Raw genomic sequence first — 25627 nt, forward strand, 5'->3', positions numbered from 1 at the left:
AGAGCTGGCGGCAGAGCCAGGGTCTAGCCGCGCCTCAGGGCTCCTTCCATCACCCCCTGATTCTCTCCCTTCACGTAAACAGAACAAAACAAGTACCAGACAATATAAAAGTAACGATAAACACCCTTTCAACATGAGAAAAATGTTAAACATCCTCTGCTGAAAAAGGTATATTAAAAAAATACACACAGTACAAGTTTTGTTTTGTGAAATGCAAAATCCTTTATTTTGCTGTCCTGCAATCCATACCTCAAATCTTGCTAGGTAAAATATAGCTAGAAGTTGCAAAAAACTTGCATATGGCAAACAACACTGAACTTGGAATCAGAAGACCTAAGCTTGAGCCCCAACCCCGTGGACTCACCCTTGAATCTAACCCTCCTCGTGTGTAAAATGGAGACGATCATCTTTAAACTAGTCGGTTTATTGCTATAAGCAGCAGCAATACTCTAAGTATTACTGGATGTTAGAAATACAGTTTTCAAGCCAAAAGATAAAACGTTAAAATAATTACTGACTATAAGAATAATTCAAAGAATATGAAACAGGGTATTATTTTAATTAGTGCAACCATTAACAATATTATTCATCAAAATACATATGTATCAGTGACAATCTGCTCTGAGGAGCCCTGGACCAGGACATTTAAGCAAAAACACCAGGCTACAGATCAGGTTCCATCGATCAAAATTTATATTCCTTTGGGCAGAGCACCCACCAGTAAGCGTATGATTCCCTATGTGGATGAAGGAAAGAGGGAGAGAAGGAAGGAAAGAAGGAAGGAAGCTGCATTGTTCAACTGGAACTGGCCAGTTGAGTCCCTGGCTCCAGAGGAAAAGAGTGGGGCTGGTGACTTTGCATAGCCCTGATTCACTTAAATCCAAGTCATGATCTCACCTCCTCATGTCATGATCCTCTTTGGGAATGAAGGACAAACAACAAGGATCTCAACAGCTTCATTTATCTGGTAAATGACTAACAGCAGCAACAGTACACCAATACCTTAAATAAGAATTTTCTGGTGTGTGACTTTACAGAGAATATGCGGCAGCTCCTCACATTAGTTTCCAACAGTGGTGAGCACTGGCAGTAACAGATCCCTATTTAAAAAACTGCATAAGGTAGCTTCATTCTCCAAGAGGATGCACACTCCTCCAAATGCCCACTAGGGGAAGTTGAAGAAATCCTGCTGCATTGGACAGAACATCTGAAATGGAACCTCAGCTCTGCCACTTATTACCTGTGTCCTTGGCAAGTCATGTAACCAATCTCACTGTACCTCAGTTTCCCTATCTAAAAGATGAAGGGACCTCTAAGTTTCCTTGTTTAAGGCAAGACAACAGGGACAAGTTTACTCTGTGATCACTAAGGGGAATTAAAATGATAGAAGAGTGTGTCCTTTGGCTGCTCATATGACACAAGTCTTCAATGGCCTCTAAGGTGAGTCAAAAAGGTCTTCAATAATTCCTGTTGTTTTCTTACCTATGACAACCTTCTTTATCTATTATCTAGTAAGGAAATGTTACTATAAGGGCTTCTACTTCTACTCTTAAGATGTACAAGGATTAATATTTCCATTTTACAGATGAGGAAATGAGGCTTAGAGCTAAGAGATGACTTGTACAAGATAACACAACTGGTGAGTATTGGAGCTGGAACGCAAACCCAGGTCTTTTGACTCCAAGTTCAATGTTACTTACATCTTACCCTACGGGCCCTTCCTGAGACTCCAATATACATGTTTTCTGGGGCAGGTATGGGGAGAAGGAATGAATCATCTGAAGTGACCATAGTCTAGAAGAGGATGTGGGTTTCTTCATTCCTGAAGCAAGACTAACATGATAATAGAAAATCATCCAATGTTGGATATAGAACTATTATTTTTTTCTGAAAAAGCACCCAAGTGAATGCCTTAGATGAAGTGGTAGACTGTCTCAGCACAGCTCTCACAGATACAGGCACATGGGTTGAGAATTTTAACTGGCAGAGAAAATCTTCAAACAGAGAGTGAGGGTTCCCTCCCTATCCCTGAAGAAAGTAACTTAGAGGTGGACAGGCGACTGGCATAAAACCTGAGAAGAGGTCCCAACAATAGGCAGCACAAGTGTCCTGTTAGATCTATGTGGGGAAGGTTCAAGAAGATGGAAGCAGAGCCCTGCACCCACGGGGCTGGGACATCACTCAGACTGCAGTGTACTTTATGGAACTGGACAAAATAATAACGATCGCTCAAGAGAACAAAAGGTCTGAAACCTTGTGGAAAATAACAGGGAAGTGTAAGAATTAAGAGGACACAGGCATCACCACAGAACAAACTATGTTCTAAATAAGTAAACCTGAAAACTGTCTTGGTCCTGATTCAAAAGAGAAAGGTAGGTAAGTGATACCAATCAGACACAGAAATAAGTAAGTACAGCAGCCTAGCAGTCCGTAAAGCCAGGAAATCAAACTAGTGGGTAAATAACTCAGTAACTGGGCAAATAACATCAGAAACTGATGGAAAAATGGGAAGGAAGTAGAAATTCAGATGATACCAGTGTCTCACATCCACAGCCTACATAAAAAACCACATATAACCATTTAGAAAACAGAAGATCTCTTTCACAACTGTGGCTTGGAGGATGAAAGGAGGGGCAGGGGAGAGCACACTCTTAACCAAATGTGGGTTTGCATTAAATATTCCTGACAAGTCTGATATCAATAGACAGAGAGAACACATGGCATGCTGGGCAGAGCTGGGCTCCGAAGACCGAGGTTCCAGTCCCCGCTGTGAGGCGGATTGGCCGGATGACCCCAGACGAGTCAAGCTGCAGAGGCAGTTTCTCATACTGTTGAAATCACAGGATCAGTCCAAAAAAGAATCCAAAATACACACTGAACTGACTCAAATATATAAGACCAAAAGGCATTCCCAATAAAATGAACAAATACTTTTCAGAAGAAGAAATGTAAACGATCAGCTGCCATAGGAAAGATCACCCCAAATTGCTAATATGGGTAATGAACATCCAAACAGCAGAAACAGCAACACGCAGTCCAACAACATAGATCTTGGCCTTAAAATCCGCTGTGTGTACATGCGGACAAGGGATTGGCCCCTTCTGTGCCTCAGCTAATGGATCTCTACAGTGTGGATAAGAATGTTTCCACTACTACCTAACAAAGCTGTTATGAACAAAGTGCTTTATAAATCTTAATGAAATCTATGGGAGCTATTGTCATTATGAGACAAACATATATATTTGAGGCCTTAATATGATATTTCACCATACTGCGTGTAAAAGTTGAGCATAAAAGCATTAGTTCTTTCAAAGGCTCAATAATGGACCTCTTAACAGATTCTTAAGATAGCCAAAAAACCTGAAAACTATGCTGAGTCTCTAGATACAAAAGGAATAACTTTTCCTGCCCTGTTTCTCCAGTTCTGAATCAGACTCACCAGCAGAGGTTCTAATATGCGATTCCTTCACCATGTCCAATTTCAGCCCGAGCTCTGAGGTAAGTACACAACTTTAACCAGAGCAACAAGTGGCAACGTGATCATTAAAAACTTAGACATTACACCAACCCTGAAGATGAGTCTACGTCAGCTTCCAAAAACATGAACTTTCAGAATTTCACAAGCAATCTATTGCCAACATTCCAAAGCTGGAAGAAAAGAGGCAGCCTAGAGTGGTGAAAAGAGTATTGGCCTCCGTCAGGAGGACCTGTGTTCAAATTCTACCTTATATAAAGGCTATGTGACCCTGAACAAATCATTTAACCTCTTCTCAGGCTCTGTTTCCTCATCTGTACAATCAGGGCATTGGACTTGATGGCCTCTAAGGTTCCGTCCATCTCTATCTAAATCTGTGATTCTCTGACTGACTGGGTGATTACAACAGATGCCTTGTAAAACCGTATAACAACCTGCATATGAATTATAGTGTGATAGTGGATCTAGAGTCAAAGAAATGAGATTCCAATCCTGTTTTATTTCAGACTTAGTACCTGTGCGACCTAAAAGCACTGCCCACCACCAGGCCCATTTTGCCGTCCACAAAAGTACGGAGGTGGATTGGATGATCTCTTGAGATTCATTCCAACTTTAGATCCAATGATCCTATACTAAGGTTTTTAAACGTTATATAAAAATTTTAAACTGTATTTTTAGTATGCTGCTCCTCATTAATACTGCACACCTGAGAAAGTTTGATAGTCATTTCTAAATCTCTACATTAAAAGAAAAGGTCACTGAGTGGTTAAGGGACAAGTTCAGGGCCACACAGCAGAATCAGGACTGGAGAGGATTACAAATTGGAATCATTAACTTTTAGCTCGTGCGGAGGTCTCGGAGCTACTTCACCCTTTTACTTTCTGATATAAAACATACAGAAAACAAAGCATCAACAGCTGGGTAATGGGGACATAGGGAAAAGATAGAATGGTCACAAGAAACCCAAGGTACCATTCTGTTGAGTGAAATTTGTCACTTAAATCTAGTATATTATTACCTCAGTCACCTTTCGATCCACTTCTGTGCCATCTACATAATATACATCAGTGATAACACGTGTAATGAGTGTGCGCACTTCACGTATAGTTCTCATGTGACGACGCAAGACCTGGCCAGGTGGGGGCTGAGGCAAGTCAAATTCTTCTTCTCCCTATAATGTTTAAACAGTAGAACAGATAATTTACACACTAATACAAATGGATAGAACTATAACCCAACCAATTCAAAATGACACAATTGATGGGTTTCATGAAATCAGAATGCAGTAAAACTACGTGAATTAATTACAGCTGGAAACGGATACAAGATTTCTTGCAGTGGTGAAACATTCAGTACATAATCTACTTAACAGACATGCCGTGAATGTATTACGCCTAAAACCTGGGTTGATGTCTACAAACAAATTTTGAACAAATGAGAATCCTGTTTATAGCTCTATCATAAAGAAAAATAATTTATTAATTCAAATAAAACCTTGTGCCTTTATGAAGGCTAAACGTGAAAACACCAAGTGAAACTTGGCTCATACTACAATATAAAACATACAATTTTTTTTCCATCCAATTCTGTGCTTTTATCAATGTAGAGAATTCCTGGTACCCAATCCTCCCACACTCACATGCACAGTTGTACCTTGCCATTTATATTCTCAGAGAGTTGTCTGAGGCACGGAGAGATAAAAGGACTTGTTTGAGGTCGCATGGCTGGTACGTGTCAGAGGCAACTCTAACCCAGGCTTACCTGACTCCAATGCCAGTCTTCTACGTACTAATGTCATGTTATTTTTATTAAAAAAATGTTTATTTCTTTTTATTTAATTTTTCTCATTCTACTATGAACTGCTGACACATGAAGTGTTGGTTCTAGAGAAAAAAACCTTCCCCTCAATTGTCACCATTCATTTAGTTTGTCTCCCATATGAAATCTCCAGTGTGGAATGAGTCTTATACTTAGGCAGAAGGACTTTATAAGGTGTCTTTCTAATATGAATTCTGTGATGGGAAATAAGGTCTTGGTAGAGCTGTAAAAAGAGTCAACTTTGAAGTCAAATAACCTAGGTCTGACAACACTAGGTATATTTTAAGGCATTTTATCTGTTAGCTTCAGTTTCCTTACGTGTAAGGGGACTAGATGACCTCTGAGCTTTCTTTCCAGCTGTAAACCCTTGATATTTCCCACATTAAAGCTTCTTTCAAGGACGAATCCTAATAGCTTGTAAGTTGCAACCTCTGATGTACATTTGGCAAAACTCCTATTTTATAAGGAGCTACAAAAACTAAAGAATTCAAACAAATAAATTAATCTTCAATATAAACATCACATTATTTCATACTAATAGTCATTTCCTCTACAACATCTCATGTTTATTATCCCATCCTTCCCACTTGCACAGCTTACTTAAACCCTCATCATCCCTCACTAGGACTCTTCCATCAGTCTCCTGACTGGCCTCCCTACCTTGCTCCATTCTCAGACATCCTCCACAGAGCTGTCAACATGATTTTTTCATAAAGCGCAGTTCCAATCCTGTTACCATCTCTCCCTCTGACAGCCAGCATACACCTCAATAAACTCCAACAGCTTCCTATAATCTCCAGGACCAAATAGAAACTCTTCTGTTTGGCATTTAAGGCTCTCTGCAACCTGGTCCCAGCTTAGCTTTCTGTATTACATATCACTCCCCTCCACATGCTTTAAAGTACAGTTAAACTGGCCTTCTCTCTGCTCCTCAAACTTGACACTGGATTTCCGACTCCCATGTCTTTGCACTGACTGTTCTGCCCACCTCTCACCCCTCCACTTCTTAGAATTCATGGTATCCATACAAAACTAAGCTCAAGCACCACTTTTTGCATGAATCTTATCCCAGTCCCTCCAGCTAATAGCACTTTCCCGACCAAGGTTACCTTGTATTTCTTTTGCAATAACCTATTTACGTACAAGTTATGTTCTCCATTAGAATGCAAGCTACTTGTGAGCACAGACCGTCTTTGTCCCAGTATTTCTAGCTCCTAGTACGGTGCCTGCCTGACATAGCGAAGGCATATCAATGCTTGCTGACTGAGCAAATGCTTGTTCAGAACGGTTCACCCTGGCTAGCACTGCTTTAAAGTTAAAAGGATTACACATATCTCTTCAGCTACTCTGAACAAGCATTCATAATATATTCTTTTGCTGCTACTGCTGAAAATGAACTTACTTGCCATGAGGAAAATATGTGGGATGAAATAAATTCATATTTTCTACATTTCATACCTGAAGTGGGGAAAATATGTTAATAAAAAGCTATCACATGAAAACGGGTCTCTAAGAAATCTAAGACAGATTCCAACACAAACACTGAAATTTAAATATATTATTACTCATAAATAGGTACTAGGTAAGAGATTATATTGACAACAGCTGGCAGTTATTATCTCACATTATCTCATCTGATCTTCACAGCCACTGTAGGAGGCAGCTCCTATGATCATCCCCATTCTACATAAACAAGGTTAAGGGACCGGCTTGTATTCACACAGGCACCAAACATCTGAAGCAAGATCTGAACTAATTTTACCGGGACTCACATCTTAAATCTTAAATTTGTCCTAAAAATCAATTACTAGACATTATTGCCTAAATAAATTCCAGGTTCAGGACTCCATACGCAGCTTACATTTTATATGGAGATTACACCTTTAAGAAGTGAAGAGCCACGCCGCTTGGGCGATCATTTTAGACTCTTCAGATCTTAGGGGCCCTGGGTGGGGCTGGGGCCAACTCCTCTCCTTTTACAATGGAAAGTTAACATCTCTTCTCTGAGCACCTCCAGTTCAGATTAGATTCTTAAGAAGTCCTTCTGTAATGACTGGATTTTAAAAGGAGAAAAAAGGGGGGGAGGGCGGGGGGCGCCAAGAGGTTTTATTTTGCCTTAAAATTCCTAGTCTCCATTATCTTTGTCCCTTATCTTCCACCCCCCCCCCCCCAAAATCTGAAGTTCCTATAACAGATTAGCTTACAAATACAAATTTGGGAGGTAGGTCTTTCAAAAATCATGCAAAAGTCATACAATAAATATTTTCTTCTGTTGAGAACAACTTACAGTTTATCACAAAACCCTCATGAACGTGAGTGGCAACAATGACAAGACCTCAAACCAAGGTCTTTTCACATTTAGCCATAAGCTTCCTTTCACATACTTCTGTAAATATGCTTGCTCCATAGCATAAACCAATTTTAGTTAACAAAACAACTTCTAATATAACTACATTTAGATTTACTTAAAAATTTAAACTATTTAAGTTGACTTGAAACTTTAAATGCACCATTATCATTCAGCTGAATGCATTTCCACATCCCTTCAATAAATCTACCATGTGGGCACAGTCTTCTTACCCTGATTAGATAAAGTCACCTTAAATTCGACTGAGATATTTACTAAAGCAATGTAAGTGGTTTTTCTCTCTCCTCAGATCTCTCAATCCAATGACTCAGACTGTCTGGTTCCTTCACATCTATAACTTCCTGTACTAGAATCCCCTTCGAGCTTTAAGCAAAGAAGCTAACTCTACCATTACGTTGTGGACATCAGTATTTTCATCGCTTACTTATCAAATTTCTATCCCATCCTTTTTAAAACCCCAATTGTACTGAAGTGATATTACGCCTAACACATACCCATCTTCATACCTTTTACAATCATAAATGCCAGGTAACAATCCTGAGAGGAAGACCATTTTCAGATGCTGCTTATTATTCCTTCAGGACAAATTTTAACTTGAAATCATATCAAACCTGAATTTCGTAATCACTGATGATAAACATCTTTTATAATCAAACACTTGTGCTACTTACAAGAAAAAAACCGTGTGGGATGGCAAGACCCCTACTCAAACTGACTACTCAGAGGCATCTCCAAGTATGAACACAAAGTCCTTTACGTGGTTCTTGCAAGAAGCAGGCGGTCCCTTCACCAGTTTCCTGGAGCAGGGAGGTGTCTTACAAGAGCAGATACAGGATTGTAAAGCTAAAAACCACAAAACTCCCCCCAACTTAACCTTTAACTCTATTGGTTAATGTTTTGAGCAAGTGGCATATTCTCAGAAATTCCCGATGCAAAGAATCGAAAAAGAAACTGAACCAACATTTCCTTTGTTCTGCAAGGGGTTCTGATTGTACAATGTGACAAGGAAATGGGTTAAGCAGACAAGGGGAGATGAGTGGCAAGTGTCTGAAGTTTAGAAACTCAGGCCTAGGGGCTGATCCACTCTAGATGAGAAGTCTTCACTTTGTCCCACTCAGGAGAAGCCAAGTGACAGCCGCATAAAAACAGACGAGTCAGAGATGAAAGAGGAAAGGACAAAAACACTAACGTTGCTTTCTCATGAACAGCTCTCGGAAAAAGACCTGCCCGAGAGGGAGCAGCTTGGTTTTTCACTCATAAATGGGGAGGATGAGGGCAGTGTCAAAGAAGACACTCTTTAAATGCAGAGAACCTTAGTTCCAGGGGCACAATCCAAACCCTGAGGACTACAGGAGCAAATGAGCTTCCACTAAAACAGACTTCAGTCTTACCCACAATGCACAGCCTTCCTTGGCTTTATCAGCACAGAGAAGGCATCAAAAGAGGAAAAGGACATGAGTCAGGGGCAAAGCTGAGACCAGAAGTCAGATCTCCAGACTTTCAGGTGACTGCTCTGCATGTTCGTGAGGAAAGGGACAGCATGGCAGAGCACACAGAAAGCTGGCCCCAAGTCAGGAAGGCCTGTGTTCGAGTGCTGCCTCTGACACCTAAGTCACTTAACTTCCCATGGCCTCCAAGCAACACTCTATGCCTACAAGCTGCAGAACAGCTGCCCACTGGAATTGGTATATTCACTGAAAGTTCCCTATGCCAATGAAACCATGAGTCTAGAATATATTTTAGGTGAGAAAAGAGAAGCAGTAATTAAATTTTTTTGATCTGAACCAATTAGTTCATTTATATAGGGAACATGCAGTGTACAAATTCCCTCCACTCATACAGACCAACAAATCTTTTTTGATTTACAGCTTTAGAGGGTTTCTAAGGATCCTTAGAATCTAAGAGACTTATCCCAAGGTCACTAAGCTAGAATGTGTCACAGACGGGGACTGAACCCAGCTCTTCCTGACTCCAAGGCAGGCTCTCTAACCACCATGCCCACATACAGCCAAAGCTCAAAAAACGGACCCAAATTATTAAGCTGTAAGATTCAACTAACACCTTAAAGATGAAAACAGGGAAACAGGAGGCTGATATGTAACATCTCCTGTGCCTGGACTGATGGACTTAAAGTGGGTTGAAACTACCATCCTCTTAGTGCTAATACGCTGCTTCAGAACATCACCTCTTTATGCAGGCATTTCAAGCACTAAAGTTTTCTTATGACGACTGACAGGACTTTACTCCTTAAGAGGCATCAGTAAATGAAATGAGCTCCACACAGGAGACCCTGGAAAGCACCTGATGAGGGATTTATGATTAGAAAGAAGCCTTTCCAAAACAGATCCAAAGTGAAGAGGGCCATAACTTCTTTACCGAGGTGAACCTAGATCAGTTTCCATCTGTTTTCCTCCCAAGGATCCCACAGCCACCTAAAGAAATCCTGAACATTTATTTTCTGACTTGTGAATCTAACATATCACCTTCTCTCTCCTTAAAACCACCCAATTTTTAGCATGCCATTCATTACATTCTTGAATTTCTTCCTCCGCCCCGACCATCAGCCCCTGATACCTTCCCACCCACTACAAATCTTCACTTCCTAACTTCTCTTCTTATCCTTATTGTGCTCCTCCTCCAACCCCTTCCCACCAACTTTCCGTCCTCCCTCACACTCCATAAAGAGGACTCCTAGGAACTAGACTAAGTCCTGATAGGTGAGGAAGGGACAGGAAGGTATCAAGGGCCACAGTATGAATTATGAAATATTTCATATATGATATGAAATAAAGTGCAGACTGTTCACCTAACCCTCTCTTTCAAGAGAAAGGAGATCTACTTAAACTCAAATACTACTCCGTTTTCCCTGTAACATTACAGATTAGTTATAGCTCTAATATCTCCCACTCCACCTCCATCTCCATTCTTGAGAGACTCCCTGGTGCTCAGTAAGAAACATAGCCCTGTACTGTCAAAGTCTCATCTTCTCCATTGACTAATACATGATTATTAACCAGTAGATCACACAGTTGAGAAGATCCCAGGGAAGGCCCAGGCCTGTTCTTACCTGGCTATGCAAAGAGTCGGTATCATCTCCTGAGACATTTGCAGGTTTCTCAGCATTCCTCCTCTCAGTCTGTACCTTAGCATCTTGTCTCCCAAGGTTCTGGTCAGCCGTGCTGGTCCCCACCTCTACTTGTTCACACGCTCCTTTCGAGGTTTGTGTTGCTACTGAAACAACAGTTGGAGCCCAAAGGGAATGTTCTGTTGTCTGTACTTCTTTGTCACTTGTGCTGGGACAAGTGCTTTCCTCTCGTGTTCCTGGGCTTGCACACAAGACTTTACCGTGTTGATCCCGACTGGTTTGGGATTCTTCCACCACATCCATCTCCACAGTGTCTCCTTTTGGACTGGATGGCACTTGTGTAACAGTCTGTTGTTGTGCGGCTGAGGGAACAGGGGCCTCAACATGAGCAGTGTGCTTGATGGGCTGTTGTTGGCATGGCCAGGGGCTAGGTTCATCCTCCATTTTTTCATCTTCCACTTCTTGAGTGCGTGGGAAATTGAACAAATCCCCCCTGAAACCAACCACACGGAGAGATCGTGTCACAAGTGAACTGGTTTGTCTGAATCAAATCCAAAAGACAAGCCTCCTTACGAGTGCTCCATACCCCCCTTCCATTCCTGTGGTGTTCCCTTAACAGCTGAAGCACACACCATTCCCATTCACCAGGTGAGATTCAAATACATAAAACAGATTCCGCAAACCCGAGTTCCAGTCTTTCCACCAAATAAGAAAATGTGAGTGCCCAGACTACTTCTACCATGTGAAATGCAGAGTGACATTATGACTGTTGTTACTGGTCATTGTGTTTATGGAGTTTTATATCGTGATCTTAACTAGCTGTTCCTGTGAAATAAGAATGATGAATTCACAATTACTTCAACATGACAACACTATTTTTGCAAAATGTTTTTCCATTTTTATAGACAAACTCTCAAAACTATTAGCAAAAGAAAAACAAGAAAACGGAAAAAGTTAATTTCTTATCAGTCAACAACAATGTAAGAATTTACTTTTAAAAAGAAGATAAGTCAAAGCACGATTTTTATGCACAAAGTAATGTTCCTCATACTTTGCTGAGTCTAAATGGACTTCTATCAAGTTTGCTATGGGCTCATACTTCATACGCCAATCAAGATATTTGGGGTTTTTCTTTTATTAGATGACATCGTGAAGAATGGGATGACATGGATCAAGGTCATGAAGAAAAAGCAACCACAGATGGGCTGCCATCTGTGTGGCTGAATAAAATACACTGATAAGAACATAGATCCACTAGAATATTTATGAGTTAATCAGCAGTATTTATCAGTTACTAATTCTTCTATTTTTTGCATTACTAACAAAAAATCTGATGTTTGTTTTTGGGAAAGGAGCCCAATTTAAAAGGTATAAGTTGCAGTTAAGTTACCAGCTCTCTCAGCTACAGTGGTCAAATTGAGAAGCATTGATACTAGGTGCCTAACATGTGCCAGCCACTAAGTCAAGCTCTGAGAACACAGCAAAGGCAAGAACAGTCCCTGTCCGCAAGGCATTCACATCTTGACAGGAGAAAACATGCAAAACAGCTATGTACATTCAAGATATATACAGAGTAAGTTGAGATACAGAGAAATTGTAGTTAAGTCTAGGGAGGCGGTGCAATGGACGTAGTGTTGGACATGGGAGTCAGGAGGACCCAAGTTCGAATCCTGCTTCAGACATTTACCAGATGTGTGACCTGTAAACAGGTCACCTAACCTCTCTACAGAACCTACATCATGGGATTGTCGTGAGGGTTAAATGAGATAATACATAAAGAGTTTGGCAAACCTTAAAGAACTATGTATATGGGGATGGTGGTAGCTGTGGCAACCACTTTTGAATAACTTGGCTCTTCAAAAGCTACAAAGATGCTGTTTTTTATCACTCACGGAACATTTAAACTTTCAATAAAATATTCCTTGTCCATGGTGGAGTTATCATAACAGACCATAACAGATCAAGGTCAAAATGACAAGCGCAGCTGATACAAAACTGGGATCTATGACTGGTACAAAAGTGTAGAGGGTATTAAAAAGAAACATATAGTAAAGATAGCAGAATGTAAAGCACTATCCCTGCATACATGTGTAATACTGCACTAGAGAACAAAGAGACCTCTGCTCACTATCAGGATCAATCAAATCTCCAACTGTATGGGAACACCTGTTAAACTGGAAACTAGACAGCTGATGGATACCTGGATAATGAGCACATTACTTACAGTCAGGTAAATGTAAAAACTTTCAGGGTTCTATATAAGAAGCCCATGGTTTAGCTATTAACGTAAACATCTAGATTAGGTACTATTAGCATGGGGGCTTTCAAAACAAATACTTAAAAACCAAAACGTTCCTAAAAGTTCTTTGTTAAAACAGGAGCTGAACAACAGAAAGAAATTCTCATTTTCTTGAAATAATGAAGAAAGCTATGAAATTAACTGCATATATTTAACAAAATAACAAAATTAGCTTTCTGTTTTAATTATCTGGGATGTTCTAGGTCAAAGTGTTTTGGAGTTAAAAGTAACTAGGACTGCAGGAAATTGCATTTTGGGTATATATTCACAATCTCAAATACACTAACTATGAACTTTATCTGCTTCATTTCAGCAAATAATGATCAGGAATCAATAATAACCAAAATCCTAATGAGAAAACCAAGTTTCAACATTTCCTTAATACTATTTGATATTAATAAAACATGAAAAAGAAATTAGCATATCTTAAAGCTAAACATGTTTGTTAAGATGGTAGAGGCCAAGGAGTACAGTCCTTTGGACGTCTGCTTGTCATTACAGTGGAACACGCCACCTGATCTTCCCTATTTTCAAGTAAAGCTAGATTGTAAGCACCTAATCAAGCTCAGCTCCTTGAATACAAGGCCTACGTTTCACATTTCTTTTTACTCTTCACAGTAGCTGGTACAGGACCTCGCACACAACACTCAGGAAATACCTGCTGGTTTGACGTGAAATAGAAATAGTGTAAATAATAAGTGAGAAAAGTGACCTAACTGTTTCAATAGTTGCATTCATGAGATAAAATGCCATGAAGAGAACTCTTCTTCAGTGGTTCAGTCACCCATTTTCTTCACAGATACTTATTAAGTGGGATTCACACTGCTGTACTATTCCCTCTGGGAAGTTTGGGTACATGGTACAAGAACCATCATTAAGGAACTGCACAGAGATCCGAATCCACGTTATATTACTATTGGTTTGTTTTCTTGTTTTCGTCCTCTACATCTATTTACTTCAACGACCCATGACTATTCAACTCATCTCCCGACAGTATGAAAGACATTTATGTTTGTTTTTTGAGAGGTAGTGAATGGAGATCCACAATTATGCAAACAAATTATATTCTTGGCTTCGCTAAATGGCATAAGTAAATGGGGACATCAGTCTTAATTATTTCTGGCAGCAGCGAAGGAGACTTGAAAAGGTAAATGAAAAACCAGAAATCAGACATTAGGTACACCTGGACAATACGATATTTAAAAACAAGTGAACATCAACCAACGACTAAACACCAAGTGTAATACCTAAACTGTACAAATGGAGGCAGTAATGATTAAAAATAAAATAAAAAGTTTCCTAGTTAATGTCCAATGTAGGTTTTTGCTAATACATTAGTCGTATTTTGACTAAGATCCAAGATGCACTATTCCAACAATGGACTTCAGAGTCTGAAGTTATCTGTTCCAGGACTTAGTTATTTTGGAGAATTGCTCCTATGTATGGCAGAGTGTGTCTTTTTATATATAATAACCTTTCCCATTAATTTGCTGAGATGAGATGGAAGAATTCACATGGACTGTCCTGCTGGCATCCTGAACCCTCAGGCCATCAATTCAAATGATAACTGTCATATTCAACAATGATTCTAGTGAGCCATCAGATCAGAGGTGTAGACAAATCATTATCTAACATAACCAGTATCGCTCTAATTCTGTGCTATATTTAGGTGGGATTTGAAAAATGACATTGTCTTTAGATATCTGTATAACTTGGATAAAATACCTTTGGGACACTCAGCCCCATTCAACTATCAATTTCTCTAACACCAAAAGAATTTTTTGCATCTTAGTACAAAATACTGAAGCCACAAGATGCATGTGCCCTAAATGAACATTACAATTGAGTGCCTAATTTATACAGTGTTTTGTTTTTGTTTTTTAACAAAGGCACTGCATAGAGATTCACAGACTGAAGCTAGAACTCTTCCTGTAACTCTAATGGTATCTCACCTGCATTGCTGCATTCAGGTTTCAGGGCTTTAATATCGGAGGAAAAAAAGGCAGTAAAGACAGCGGGAGCGCCAAATGACGGTTCAAACAAGATGCCACGTCTATTGTTTTCGTGACACTTGCTCGGAGATGTTATAACAGGTTCATTAATACATTAACCTTCGTAATATTCTGATCTTATCGACTGGGAAACTAAAGCCCATAAAAATCAACGAATTCACGTAGGATTCTCCAAGTAAATTAATACTGGAATTATCAAAAATAAGTAAGCTCTTTAACAGCCTCACGGTTTAGCCACATAGACATACTCACCTAAATCTCGGTGTTTAGGAATTCTTAAAGTTGACTTAAAGAAACTATGAAAGCTAATGAAGATATCAATATATATGAGAAAAGATTTTCTGCTCATTAAGTATTAGATTCTCGTCCTAAAGAATATTCTTCCTCGTGTTCTTCTATCCTTAAACATAAGTTCATGACTTCCTAACATTCTTCTACTGCGAACATCTGTGCGGTGTCTAGTCTCTCATGCCTGCCTATTGCTGTCAACACCACCATCCTCTCAAGTCATCCTCAATTTCTCACACTCATACTTAACACACAAGGTCATGATCTTAGATAACTCCCGTCATCTGCCCCCTTTGCTTCTACACGTGTACTGCTGAACAAATGTGTAGAAAATCACACGTGCAATCATTTTGGTTGAGTACACTAAAAATTTATGTTACACAACCTCAGCTGGGCCCTGACTGCTGTTATGCAAATTATTCTTTAACTTTCTTATCAATACACTATCTCACTCTTCACAGCTCTTCCAAATCTTTTCAACCTTCCTCAGATCTCCCATGGCTTCCCCTTTCCCTGCACCCCTAATTGAGAAATTTGCCTCATATTTTCCAGAAAAAACTGGAGTTCACACCAATCCCTCATCCTCATCTCCTATCACTCAGATGTTTTCTACCACTATCTCCCCCTTCGCTGCTATCTCACGTGAAGAAGTGGCTTTACTCCTTACCATGACTAACACCATCTACTCACTCAAGCGATCCTATTCTGTATCATCTCTTTTAACAGGTTGCATCCTTTCTCAGTCTACTGGCTCCTTTCCTACTGTCTAAAAACATGCCAGGTCTCCCCTCATCCTGAAAAAAATCCTCACTTGATCTTTTCATCCTTGATAAATATCATCCTATAATTTCTGCCCTTTAAGGCTAAACTCCTTGAAAAGATCATAGCCAATAGGTGCCTCTACTTCATGTCCTCTCATTCTTAATGGCTTACAATATAGTTTCCAACCTCATCATGACAGTAAAACTGCTCCATTGAAAGTTACAATCAATCTCTTCATTGCCAAATCCAATGGCTTTTTCTCAATTCTCCTTCTCCTAGATCTTTCTGCAGCCTTTGACACTGTTGAACACTCTCTCCTTCTTGATACTTTCTTCTCCCTAGGTTTTTGGGATACCACTCTTTCCTGCTTCTCTTACCTATCTGACCAACTCTTTCTCAAGCTCCTTTGCTGGATCCTCTTCTAGATCAAACTCAGACTGTAGGTGTCCCATAGGGTTCTTGGGCCTTCTTCCATTCTCCCTCTATACTACTTCACCAGTTGATCTCATTAACTCTCATGGACTTAATTATCATCTCTATACAGATTATTTCCAAATCTACCTATCCTGTCATAACCTCTTTGCTGATCTCTAATCTCGCAGCTCCAACTGCCTTACAGACATCTCAAATTGGCTATTCAGTAGACATCTTAAACTAAACACATCTAAAACCAAACTCATCATCTTTCCCTCCAACTCCTCCCCACTCCAAATTTCCTATTACTGTCAAGGGCAGCATCTAGTAATCATCCTGGAATCCTCACTATTTTTCTCCCCTGTCCTCTCCCACGACCAAACTGTGGCCACAGCCTGTCGATTTCACCTTTGCAACATCTCTCAAATACGCCCCCTTCTCTTCTCCTGCCACGGCCAACACCCTGGTGCAGGCCCCCATCGTCTAATGCCTGGATTATTGTGGGTCAGCTTGTCTCAAGTCTCTCCTCACTTCAATCCATTCTCTAACTGGCCACTAAAATGATTTTTTCCAAAGCACAGGTCTGACCATATCACTCCCCTTTCCCTCCCACCCTCATGCCTCTTCCCCCACCTCAAGGAGGTTCCCTATTACCCCCAGGATCAAATACAAAATCCTCTGTTGGATATTCAAAGCTCTTCATAACTCACCATTTTTCTAGTCTCATACCTCACTCTGTTCACATATTCTTCAATCCTAGTTCCACAAACAAGACATTCCCTATCTCTCAGATCTAGGTATTTTGCTCTCCCTTCTCATGTCTACCCAAGGTTTCCTTCACTTCCTTCAAGTCTCAAATAAAATCTCATCTTCCAAAGAATCTCTAATTCTAATGCCTTCCCTCTCTGATGCCCTTTTTATCCTGCATACAGCTTGCTTGTAAGGGGGCAGCCGGGTGGTGCAGTGGATAGAGCACCAGTGCAGGAGTCAGGAGGACCTGAGTTCAAATCTCACCTCAGACACTGGACACTCACTAGCTGTGTGACCTTGGGCAAGTCACTTAACCCCAATTGCCTCATACTGGGTCATCTCCAGTCATTCTGATGAATATCTGGTCACTGGATTCAGACAGCTCTGGAGAAGTGAGGCTGGTGACCTGCACAGCCCTCCCTCACTCAAAACAAAGTCAAGTGCAAGTCATGTCATTATTTCTCTGATGGCATGGTCTTCTTCACAACGAAGGACAAACACACAGCTTCCTTGTACGTATCTGTCTGCTTGCTGTTTACATTACATTGTAAGGGCCTCGAGGGCACAGACTTTCTTTTGCCTTTTTGTATATTCCCAGCGATTAGCACAGTGCTTGGTACGTAAAAAGGCACTTGGTACTTACTGACTGACACGTATTCAAGTCATTACCTCACACTCTTGCAAAAGCCACTGTCAGTAACCCTAGCACAAGTTTCTCCCCTTCCAGTCTATCCTCCACTCAGCTGATCTTTCTAAAGGACAAAACTGACTACATCAGTTTCCTACTTAATATTTTCTAGTGGCTCCCTATTACTGCCTACAAGATGCCACAAAAATCTGGTGTCTAGTTTTTAAAGCCCTCCACAGCCTAACCAGCGCCTTCCTAGACTTACAGGATACATGTATCCTTCTTCACATATTCAAGCACACTGTGACACTGGTCTCCTTGTTTTTCCTCAGACATGACACAATCTTGACGCTATGCCTTCTCAACAGCGTTCCTGCTTGCCTAGAATGTTCTCCTGTCTCACTTCTGTGTACTGGTTTACGTGGCCTCCTTTAAGTCTCTGCTCAGGCCCCATCTTCTTCAAAAGGACTTTCCTGGTCTCCTTCTCCTTCCCTCTGTCACCCACTCTAGTGCATTCCCTCCCATCTACACTGTGTGCGTAGATACACACATACGTACTTGTGCATATACATTCATACACGTTATACACACATAGTTGTTTTAATATTGTCTTTTCCAGTACAATGTGAACTCTTAGTAGGCATGAATTGTATTTTTTGTCGTCCTTTATAATCCCAAAGATCAGCACAGTGCCCAGTACATATTCAGTGCTTAATAAATGCTTATTAATGATGATGATTCAAACTGCAATTTCTTTTTGATAAGTACTACTATGTTAATTTCATTTTTCAGGCTCAAAAACTGAGCTCTCCAGTGGTAAAATTAGACAAAGCGAAATTCCATACTTGTGAATTTTTAGTAAAAACTAGACATACACTCTGAATGCTATAAAAATGGACAGTTTTTTTCAAAGCAAGTAATCCTGCCACCACTTAAAGAGACAGAGACAGATGCAGGGTGACAGAATGTTTCTGAAGGATAAGAAACAAATCCCAGCAAAACCAAATGTACTGTTCTGAGGAATAAGACTCTCGGAAGTATTCCTACTTGAAATCAAAGGATGCAGAACATACACGTCTCTGAAGATACTATAAAACAAACAAAAAAAATCTAGAGGAGCTAAAAGCAATGAAAACATATTCATTTCAATGCTCACATAGCAGCTCTAGTTTCAGTAACCAAACAATCAAAAATATAGCATCCAAATGAATTCTCTACTTTCTGGGGAGGATGGCCTAGAATGAGACGTTGAATGTTCACATGATTCTTCAAGTTTTTTATACCTGAGTTGCTGGGTACTTCTTTTTCAAAGAAAGGCACTATATAAGAGAGAGGATACAATAACTAATTGAATTAAATCTATATTTAAGTCCTCATTTGGGCTAGTTCCCATGAAGGATACAAATACAAACAAATTATTTTCTGTGAACGCAGAGCGCTTAAAATCAAGTAGGGGAAATAAGGGATGTATACAATCATAATGAAAACAAAATGTGATAAGGAGAACTTCAGGCAAAATGTTAGAGGAGCAAAGTAGAAGGAAAAATTTTTATAGCTGGGGATCAAGAAGACTTCGTAGAAAAGATGGCATGTGAACTAGACTCCCAAGAAAGGATAAAACTGTGATGGGTGGGAATGCGAGAAAGGGAGAAATTTCAATTAGGCCAGCTTGATTGCAATACAGGGTTCAATAAGACAATAGTGATAGGTTGGGAATAAAAAGTCAAGGACCTCTAATGCTTTAATACGAAGTCTATGACTTGTTCTATGAATAATTAATTCTTGTAAAAGGTTTCTGAACAGAGGAATGACAATTAGAACCATGCCTTGGATCTGCTATCACCGGGCTAAAGGAGGTAAGTAGGGAAGAGCTAAGGAGGCCGTTATAACAGCGCAGGGCCATGGTACAAAGAACCTTCGATGGAATGGAAAGCAAGATGATGCAGACACAGAACTGAGAGGAACTGACAAAATGATAGGTTGTGGATGAGCAGAAGGAATCACAGAACCTGAGCTGGAAGACACTTCTCAGCAATCATTTAGGAGACCAACCCAAGTCTGAAAATAATTCTCTTTATAACATACTTGGCAAATGATCATTCAGTTTTTGCTTAATGATCTCTAATAAGAGGAAACATACTACTGTGTTCGAAGACAGTCCATATTATTAAATAATTTTTATTTTCTAGTTTAAATCTCATTTTTTTTGGGGGGGGGAGCAACATCTACACATTGTCCCTAGGTAGTTCTACTTTCTGGGCTAAATAGAACAAGTCCCATACAGCTTAACAGTGCAAATGCTTCAAATATTCGAAGACACTTATCATGTCCTCCGTGAGTCTCCTCTTTTCCAAGGTAAACATCCTCAGTCCCCTCAACTGATATGGTGCCCATAAGTTTATTAATAGGGGTAGGGACTGTTTCTATGGTTTCACTAGTTCAGGCAACTGCCAGGAAAGGAAAATGCTTTGAACTACATAAATCTGCATCTTTTCCGTGATTTACAGTCTTCACAAAATGGTCTAGAGCATTAAAAGAGTGATTTGCCCAGCGTCCACAGAGGTGGTCTTAAACCCTGTTATTCCTGGTTTCAAGGATAGTTCACTATCCAGTATGCTAAAAATATTTCTCAGTTTACCAACATCCTTCCAAAAACATGACACTCATATTTGAACACATCATTTCTAAATGTAGGCTGATGACCAGAAGAGAGGACAACAGGACTCTAACTCCTTACTTTTAGAAATGGCATCTCTTTAATGAAGTCTAAGACTCCATTAATTTTCATGGCATTTATGTCACAATGCTGAATCATACTGTAGTTTTTTGAATCCTCTTACGAAGTGGGAAAAATGAGGGATGACACATAGAGAGCCAGACTGCTCCATTGGAATCCTCAAGATGTAGGGACCAAGGGAAGAATGCCTCCAGAATGTGGGATAGAACTCCTATGGTGAACTTCTAGGAGGACTTGGATAAAAATAGGCAAACATGAATAGGTTGAGATATGAAGTGAAGGAACTCCAAACTGATGGACATCACAGGTCTATTTAAATATCTAAGAATACTGATTAAGAGTAAGACTCCTAGATATTTTTTTGATGAACTGGTATCTAGCCATGTCTCCTCATCTTGGACCTAAGAAGCTGAGAGTAAGACGTGGTATTTGGTCCTATTACACTTCCTCTTATAATTTTAGCTCTTGACCCTTCTTCAGTGTATCCCTTCTGATGCAAAGTATATTGAACAGAATCAGGAGAACATTGTCCACAGTAACAGCAACGTTGTACGATGATCAGCTGGTATGACGTAGCTATTCTCAGCAGGACAATGACAATTCCTAATGATTTATGATGAAAAATGCTTTCCATCTCCAGAGAAAAAACTGATGGAGTCTGAATGCAGACCGAAGCATGCTTATTTCCAGCATGAATTTTCTTGTTTTCTAGTATGATACACTAATATGGAAACATGCTTTGCATGACTGTTCACGCATAACCATTATCAAATCGCTTGCCTCCTCAATGAAGGGGGTGGAGAGGGAGAGAGGCAGAGAACTTGAAACTCAAAACTTTAAAAAACGAATGCTAAACATTGTTTTTCCGTGTAATTGAGAAAATATAGTATGTACTATTGTGCTATATAAGAAATGATAAAGTGAATGGTTTCAGGGAAACCTGAGAAGACTTGTATAAAATGATGTAAAGAAAACAAGACCCGAACAACTTATACAATGAAAACATTACCATACGGACAAACAACTCTGACAGACTTACGGATTCAGATCAACGCAATGACCAGCCACGACTCCAGAGAACTAATAATGAAACACAAGCAGTGAAGGGTGAACAGGCGAAAGGCTCCAAGTGCGCGAGGAAACACACCCGTGTTCTCCCCTTCTGCGGGCCGTGCCTAATTCATCTGCTTTGTTTATCTCGTTCTGCAGCTCATTTTTAAGGGGGATGTTAATTTCATTCTCAAGAGGAATGGGGGAAGAAGGAGAGGGGAAACAGGCAGGACGTGGATTTTTGCTGAATCAAAAAAATAATTTAATTTTAAAAAGACAGAAAAGCAACTTCAAAGAAATAAAAGAGTCTATTTATAGGGGTTAGCAGGCAAGGTAGGTAAAAGGATGGATAATGGCCATCTATGACAGCTAGCATGATAAGACTTCACAGGTCAGACAGAATAACGACAGGCAAAGGATTTGGATTTTACTGAGAGTAGATTAAGCTTTATTATCCTGAGTCTCTTTAACCTTGGTGGGGCTCTAATGTGTGGCAGGAGACAGCTGGGTGGTCTTCTAAAGGGTAGTTATGGGCTTTGTCCCTTATGGCTTTCAGCTGGTAGCCATTATATAAGATTGAAGCAGCTAGGTGGTGCAGTGGATAGAGCACCAGTGTAGGAGTCAGGAGGACCTGAGTTCAAATCTCACCTCAGTAACTGGACACTCACTAGCTGTGTGACCTTGGGCAAGTCACTTAACCCCAATTGCCTCATCCTGGGTCATCTCCAGTCATCCTGATGAATATCTGGTCACTGACTCAGATGGCTCCAGAGGAAAAGTGAGGCTGGTGACCTGCACAGCCCTCCCTCACTCAAAACAAAGTCATTATTTCTCTGATAGCACGGTCTTCTTTGGAAACGAAGGATGAACACACACTGGCTATCTGATCAGGACAGAAGTTCTCAGATACAGTTATAGGTCACAGTTTTTCAAACTATGGAGTTAACCTTCTGGGAAAGCACAAGACCCTCCGGAGGGTAGGGGCATGAAGCAAATGCCAAAAGTTATTGAATTTGTCCAAGTACAACTCCTTTACAAATACACGCATCCCAAGAGATCATAAAAATGGGAAAGGGTCCCCACATGTACAAAAATATTTATAGCAGCACTCTTTGTAGTTGCCAAAAACTGGAAGTCAAGGGGATGTCCATCAATTGGGGAATGGCTGAATAAATTATGGTATATGAATGTAATGGAGTACTATTGTGCCATAAGAAATGATGAACAAGAAGACTTCAGAGAGGCCTGGAAGGACTTATATGACCTGATGCTGAGTGAAAGGAGCAGAACCAGGAGAACTTTGTGCACAGCAACGACCACAGTGTGCGAGAGTTTTTTCTGGTAGACTTGGAATTTCGTAATAACGCAAGAACTTCTTAAAAAAAAAAAAATTCCAGTGGTGGTTCTCAAGGCAAAATGCCTTCCACACTCAGAGAAAGAAATATGGAAGTCATTCGCAGAATGTAGCAGATCATGTTTGTGTATGTGTATGTTTTTGTGTATCATGTTTTGATTTGTGATATGATTTCTTTCATTTATTTTAGTCTGACTACATAGCATGACTATGGTGAAAATATACTCAATAGGAAAGTATATGTAGAACCTATACAGAATTGTATGCAGTCGTGGGGAGGGAGGGGGGTAGTGGGGGTAGGTGTGGGGGGATAAAATCTCAATTGTATGGCAGTGATTGTTAAACATTAAAAAATAAAAAAATAAAAAACAAATACACACACCCTTTTCAATGAAAATAAAGTTCAAGTGAAAATCCATAAAAACAATTCACTAACATTCAGACCCACTCCAACCGACAGTAAATGCACTGAAGTGATTACATAAAATGATACTGGCAAACCAGACCAAATTGGGGTTAGTGTCTGTCAGATCTTGACAGAGGCTTGGCAGATCTCCCACGTGCACTGCCAACAGATAAAGGATGACGATACATAAGAGCTGTGTCACTGTGCTGGTTGCTGTACACGAACTTTGAAGGTATAATGTTAAGTTAAATCAACTACATGTAAAAATGAAAAGTTTCATAATATTAAAAAAAAGTTTATGGAGACTGAGCCGTGTCAAAATGAATCTGGCTCTCTGACATCAAGGTTAACAATACCAATGTGCTACACCTACACACATGTTTGGAACACTGCCTCAGCAAATCATTAATCAACAACCACTTGTTAAGCATCACTACAAGCTATTCATTATATGAGACAGTTGGGACACCCGTACAAAGGATGAAAACAACTCTTCCTGCAAAGAGTTTGCCTTCTAAAGAGGAGACAGTGGAGAGTATCTCAAAAGGCTTAGTGCAGTTTCAAGCTACAAAAGCTCAAAACTGCACTAAGACTTTTGGGATACCTGGTACATATAAGTATCCAAAGCATAAATATAAAATGAATAAAAGCAAATATATAAAAATTAATTAAATGTAAGATTTGGGAAAGAGAGAATTAGTAGTTGGGGAGATCAGGAAAAGCTTCATACAGAAAGGACTGCATGAGCTGCATCTCATAGAAAAAGGACTCCCTGAGGCAAAGGTGAGAAGAGAATGCATTCCAGGTATGAAAAATATCTAATGTAAAAAAGGAACAGAGATGGGGGATGAAATATCATTTGGACTGTAGAGTACAGGAAGGAAGAGTGAAGTCCACTGAAGCTGGAAAGACAGATTGGGACCAGGCTGTAAAGGGCTTTAAAAATTAAATAGGGTTCCCCAATTAATAAATGGTCAAAGGACATGAACAGGCAGTCTTCAGAGGAAGAAATTAAAGCTATCTATAGTCATATGAAAAAATGCTCTAAATCACTATTGATCAGAGAAATGCAAATCAAAACAGTTCTGAGATACCACATCACATCTATCAGATTGGCTAACGTGACAGAACAGGAAGATGATAAATGGTGGAGCAGATGTGGGAGAGCTGGAACACTAATTCATTGTTGGTGGAGCTGTGAGCTGATCCAACCATTCTGGAGAGCAGTTTGGAACTATGCCCAAAGGGCTACAAAAATGTGCATACCCTTTGACCTAACAATATCACTTCTAGGACTGTATCCCAAAGAGATCATAAAAATGGGAAAGATTCCCACATGTACAAAAATATTTATAGCAGCTCTCTCTGAGGTGGCCAAAAACTGGAAATCAAGGGGATGTCCATCAATTGGGGAATGGCTGAACAAATTGTGGTGTATGAATGTAACGGAATACTATTGTGCTATGAGAAATGATGAACCGAAAGACTACAGAGAGGCCTGGAAAGATTTATATGAACTGACACTGAGTGAAAGCAGCAGAACCGGGAGAACTTTGTATATAGTAAAAACCACAGCGTGTGAGGAATTTTTCTGATAGACTTAGCCCTTCACAGCAATGTAAGACCTAAAACATTCCCAAAGGACTCGAGGCAAAATGCCATCCACATCCAAAAAAGAATTATAGAATTGGAATGCAGAACGAAGCAGAATATTTTCTCTTGTGTTATGTTTTGTTTTGCTTTGTTTTCTCATTCATTTTAATTCCCCTATGCAACATGACTAATGTAAAAATCTGCTTAACAACAACGTATATATAGAAACCATATAAGATTGCATGGCATCTTGGGAAGGAAGGGGAAAGGGAGGGGGAGAAAAATCTAAGACTCATGGAAGTGATTGTAGAAAACTAAAAATAAATAAATTTTAAAAACAAATTATAAGAAACTAAACAGGGGTTTATATTTGCTCTTAGAAGCAAGACACCTGAAAAAGTAGGGGAATTACAATCAGATCTGAGCTTAAGAAAAATTACTTTCGCATCAGTGTGCACAGGACGCACTGGAATGGAGAAAAGAAAGACTTGGGCCACAGAAGCCAGGATGTTATTGACAAGATGTGACAAATGGTTGGTTATGTGAGGCGAATAAAGGTAAGAAAGTTCAGAATAATGTTGAGGTTAC

At 39.9% G+C, this 25627-nt stretch overlaps 1 protein-coding gene across 15 annotated transcripts in view; it reads right to left on the reverse strand.

Moving 5' to 3' along the window:
• LOC140514441 (TP53-binding protein 1-like) overlaps positions 1–25627 on the reverse strand; it is a 130822-nt gene that overhangs the window by 22986 nt on the left and 82209 nt on the right. For 14 of the 15 annotated variants that reach the window (XR_011970624.1, XR_011970625.1, XR_011970626.1 and 11 more), the window contains 2 exons: positions 10729–11239; positions 4494–4646 (listed from right to left, as the gene is read on the reverse strand). Coding sequence is in view for 11 of the 15 variants with exons in the window: in XM_072624802.1 (XP_072480903.1) it covers positions 4494–4646; positions 10729–11239 (664 nt within the window). In the remaining 4 variants the exon portion in view is untranslated. The remainder of the gene's footprint in view (positions 1–4493; positions 4647–10728; positions 11240–25627) is intronic. The other variant, XM_072624804.1, reaches the window with a different exon arrangement.

The sequence above is a fragment of the Notamacropus eugenii genome, chromosome 7 (genome assembly GCF_028372415.1).
Source record: "Notamacropus eugenii isolate mMacEug1 chromosome 7, mMacEug1.pri_v2, whole genome shotgun sequence".
NCBI classification, from domain to species: Eukaryota; Metazoa; Chordata; class Mammalia; order Diprotodontia; family Macropodidae; genus Notamacropus; species Notamacropus eugenii.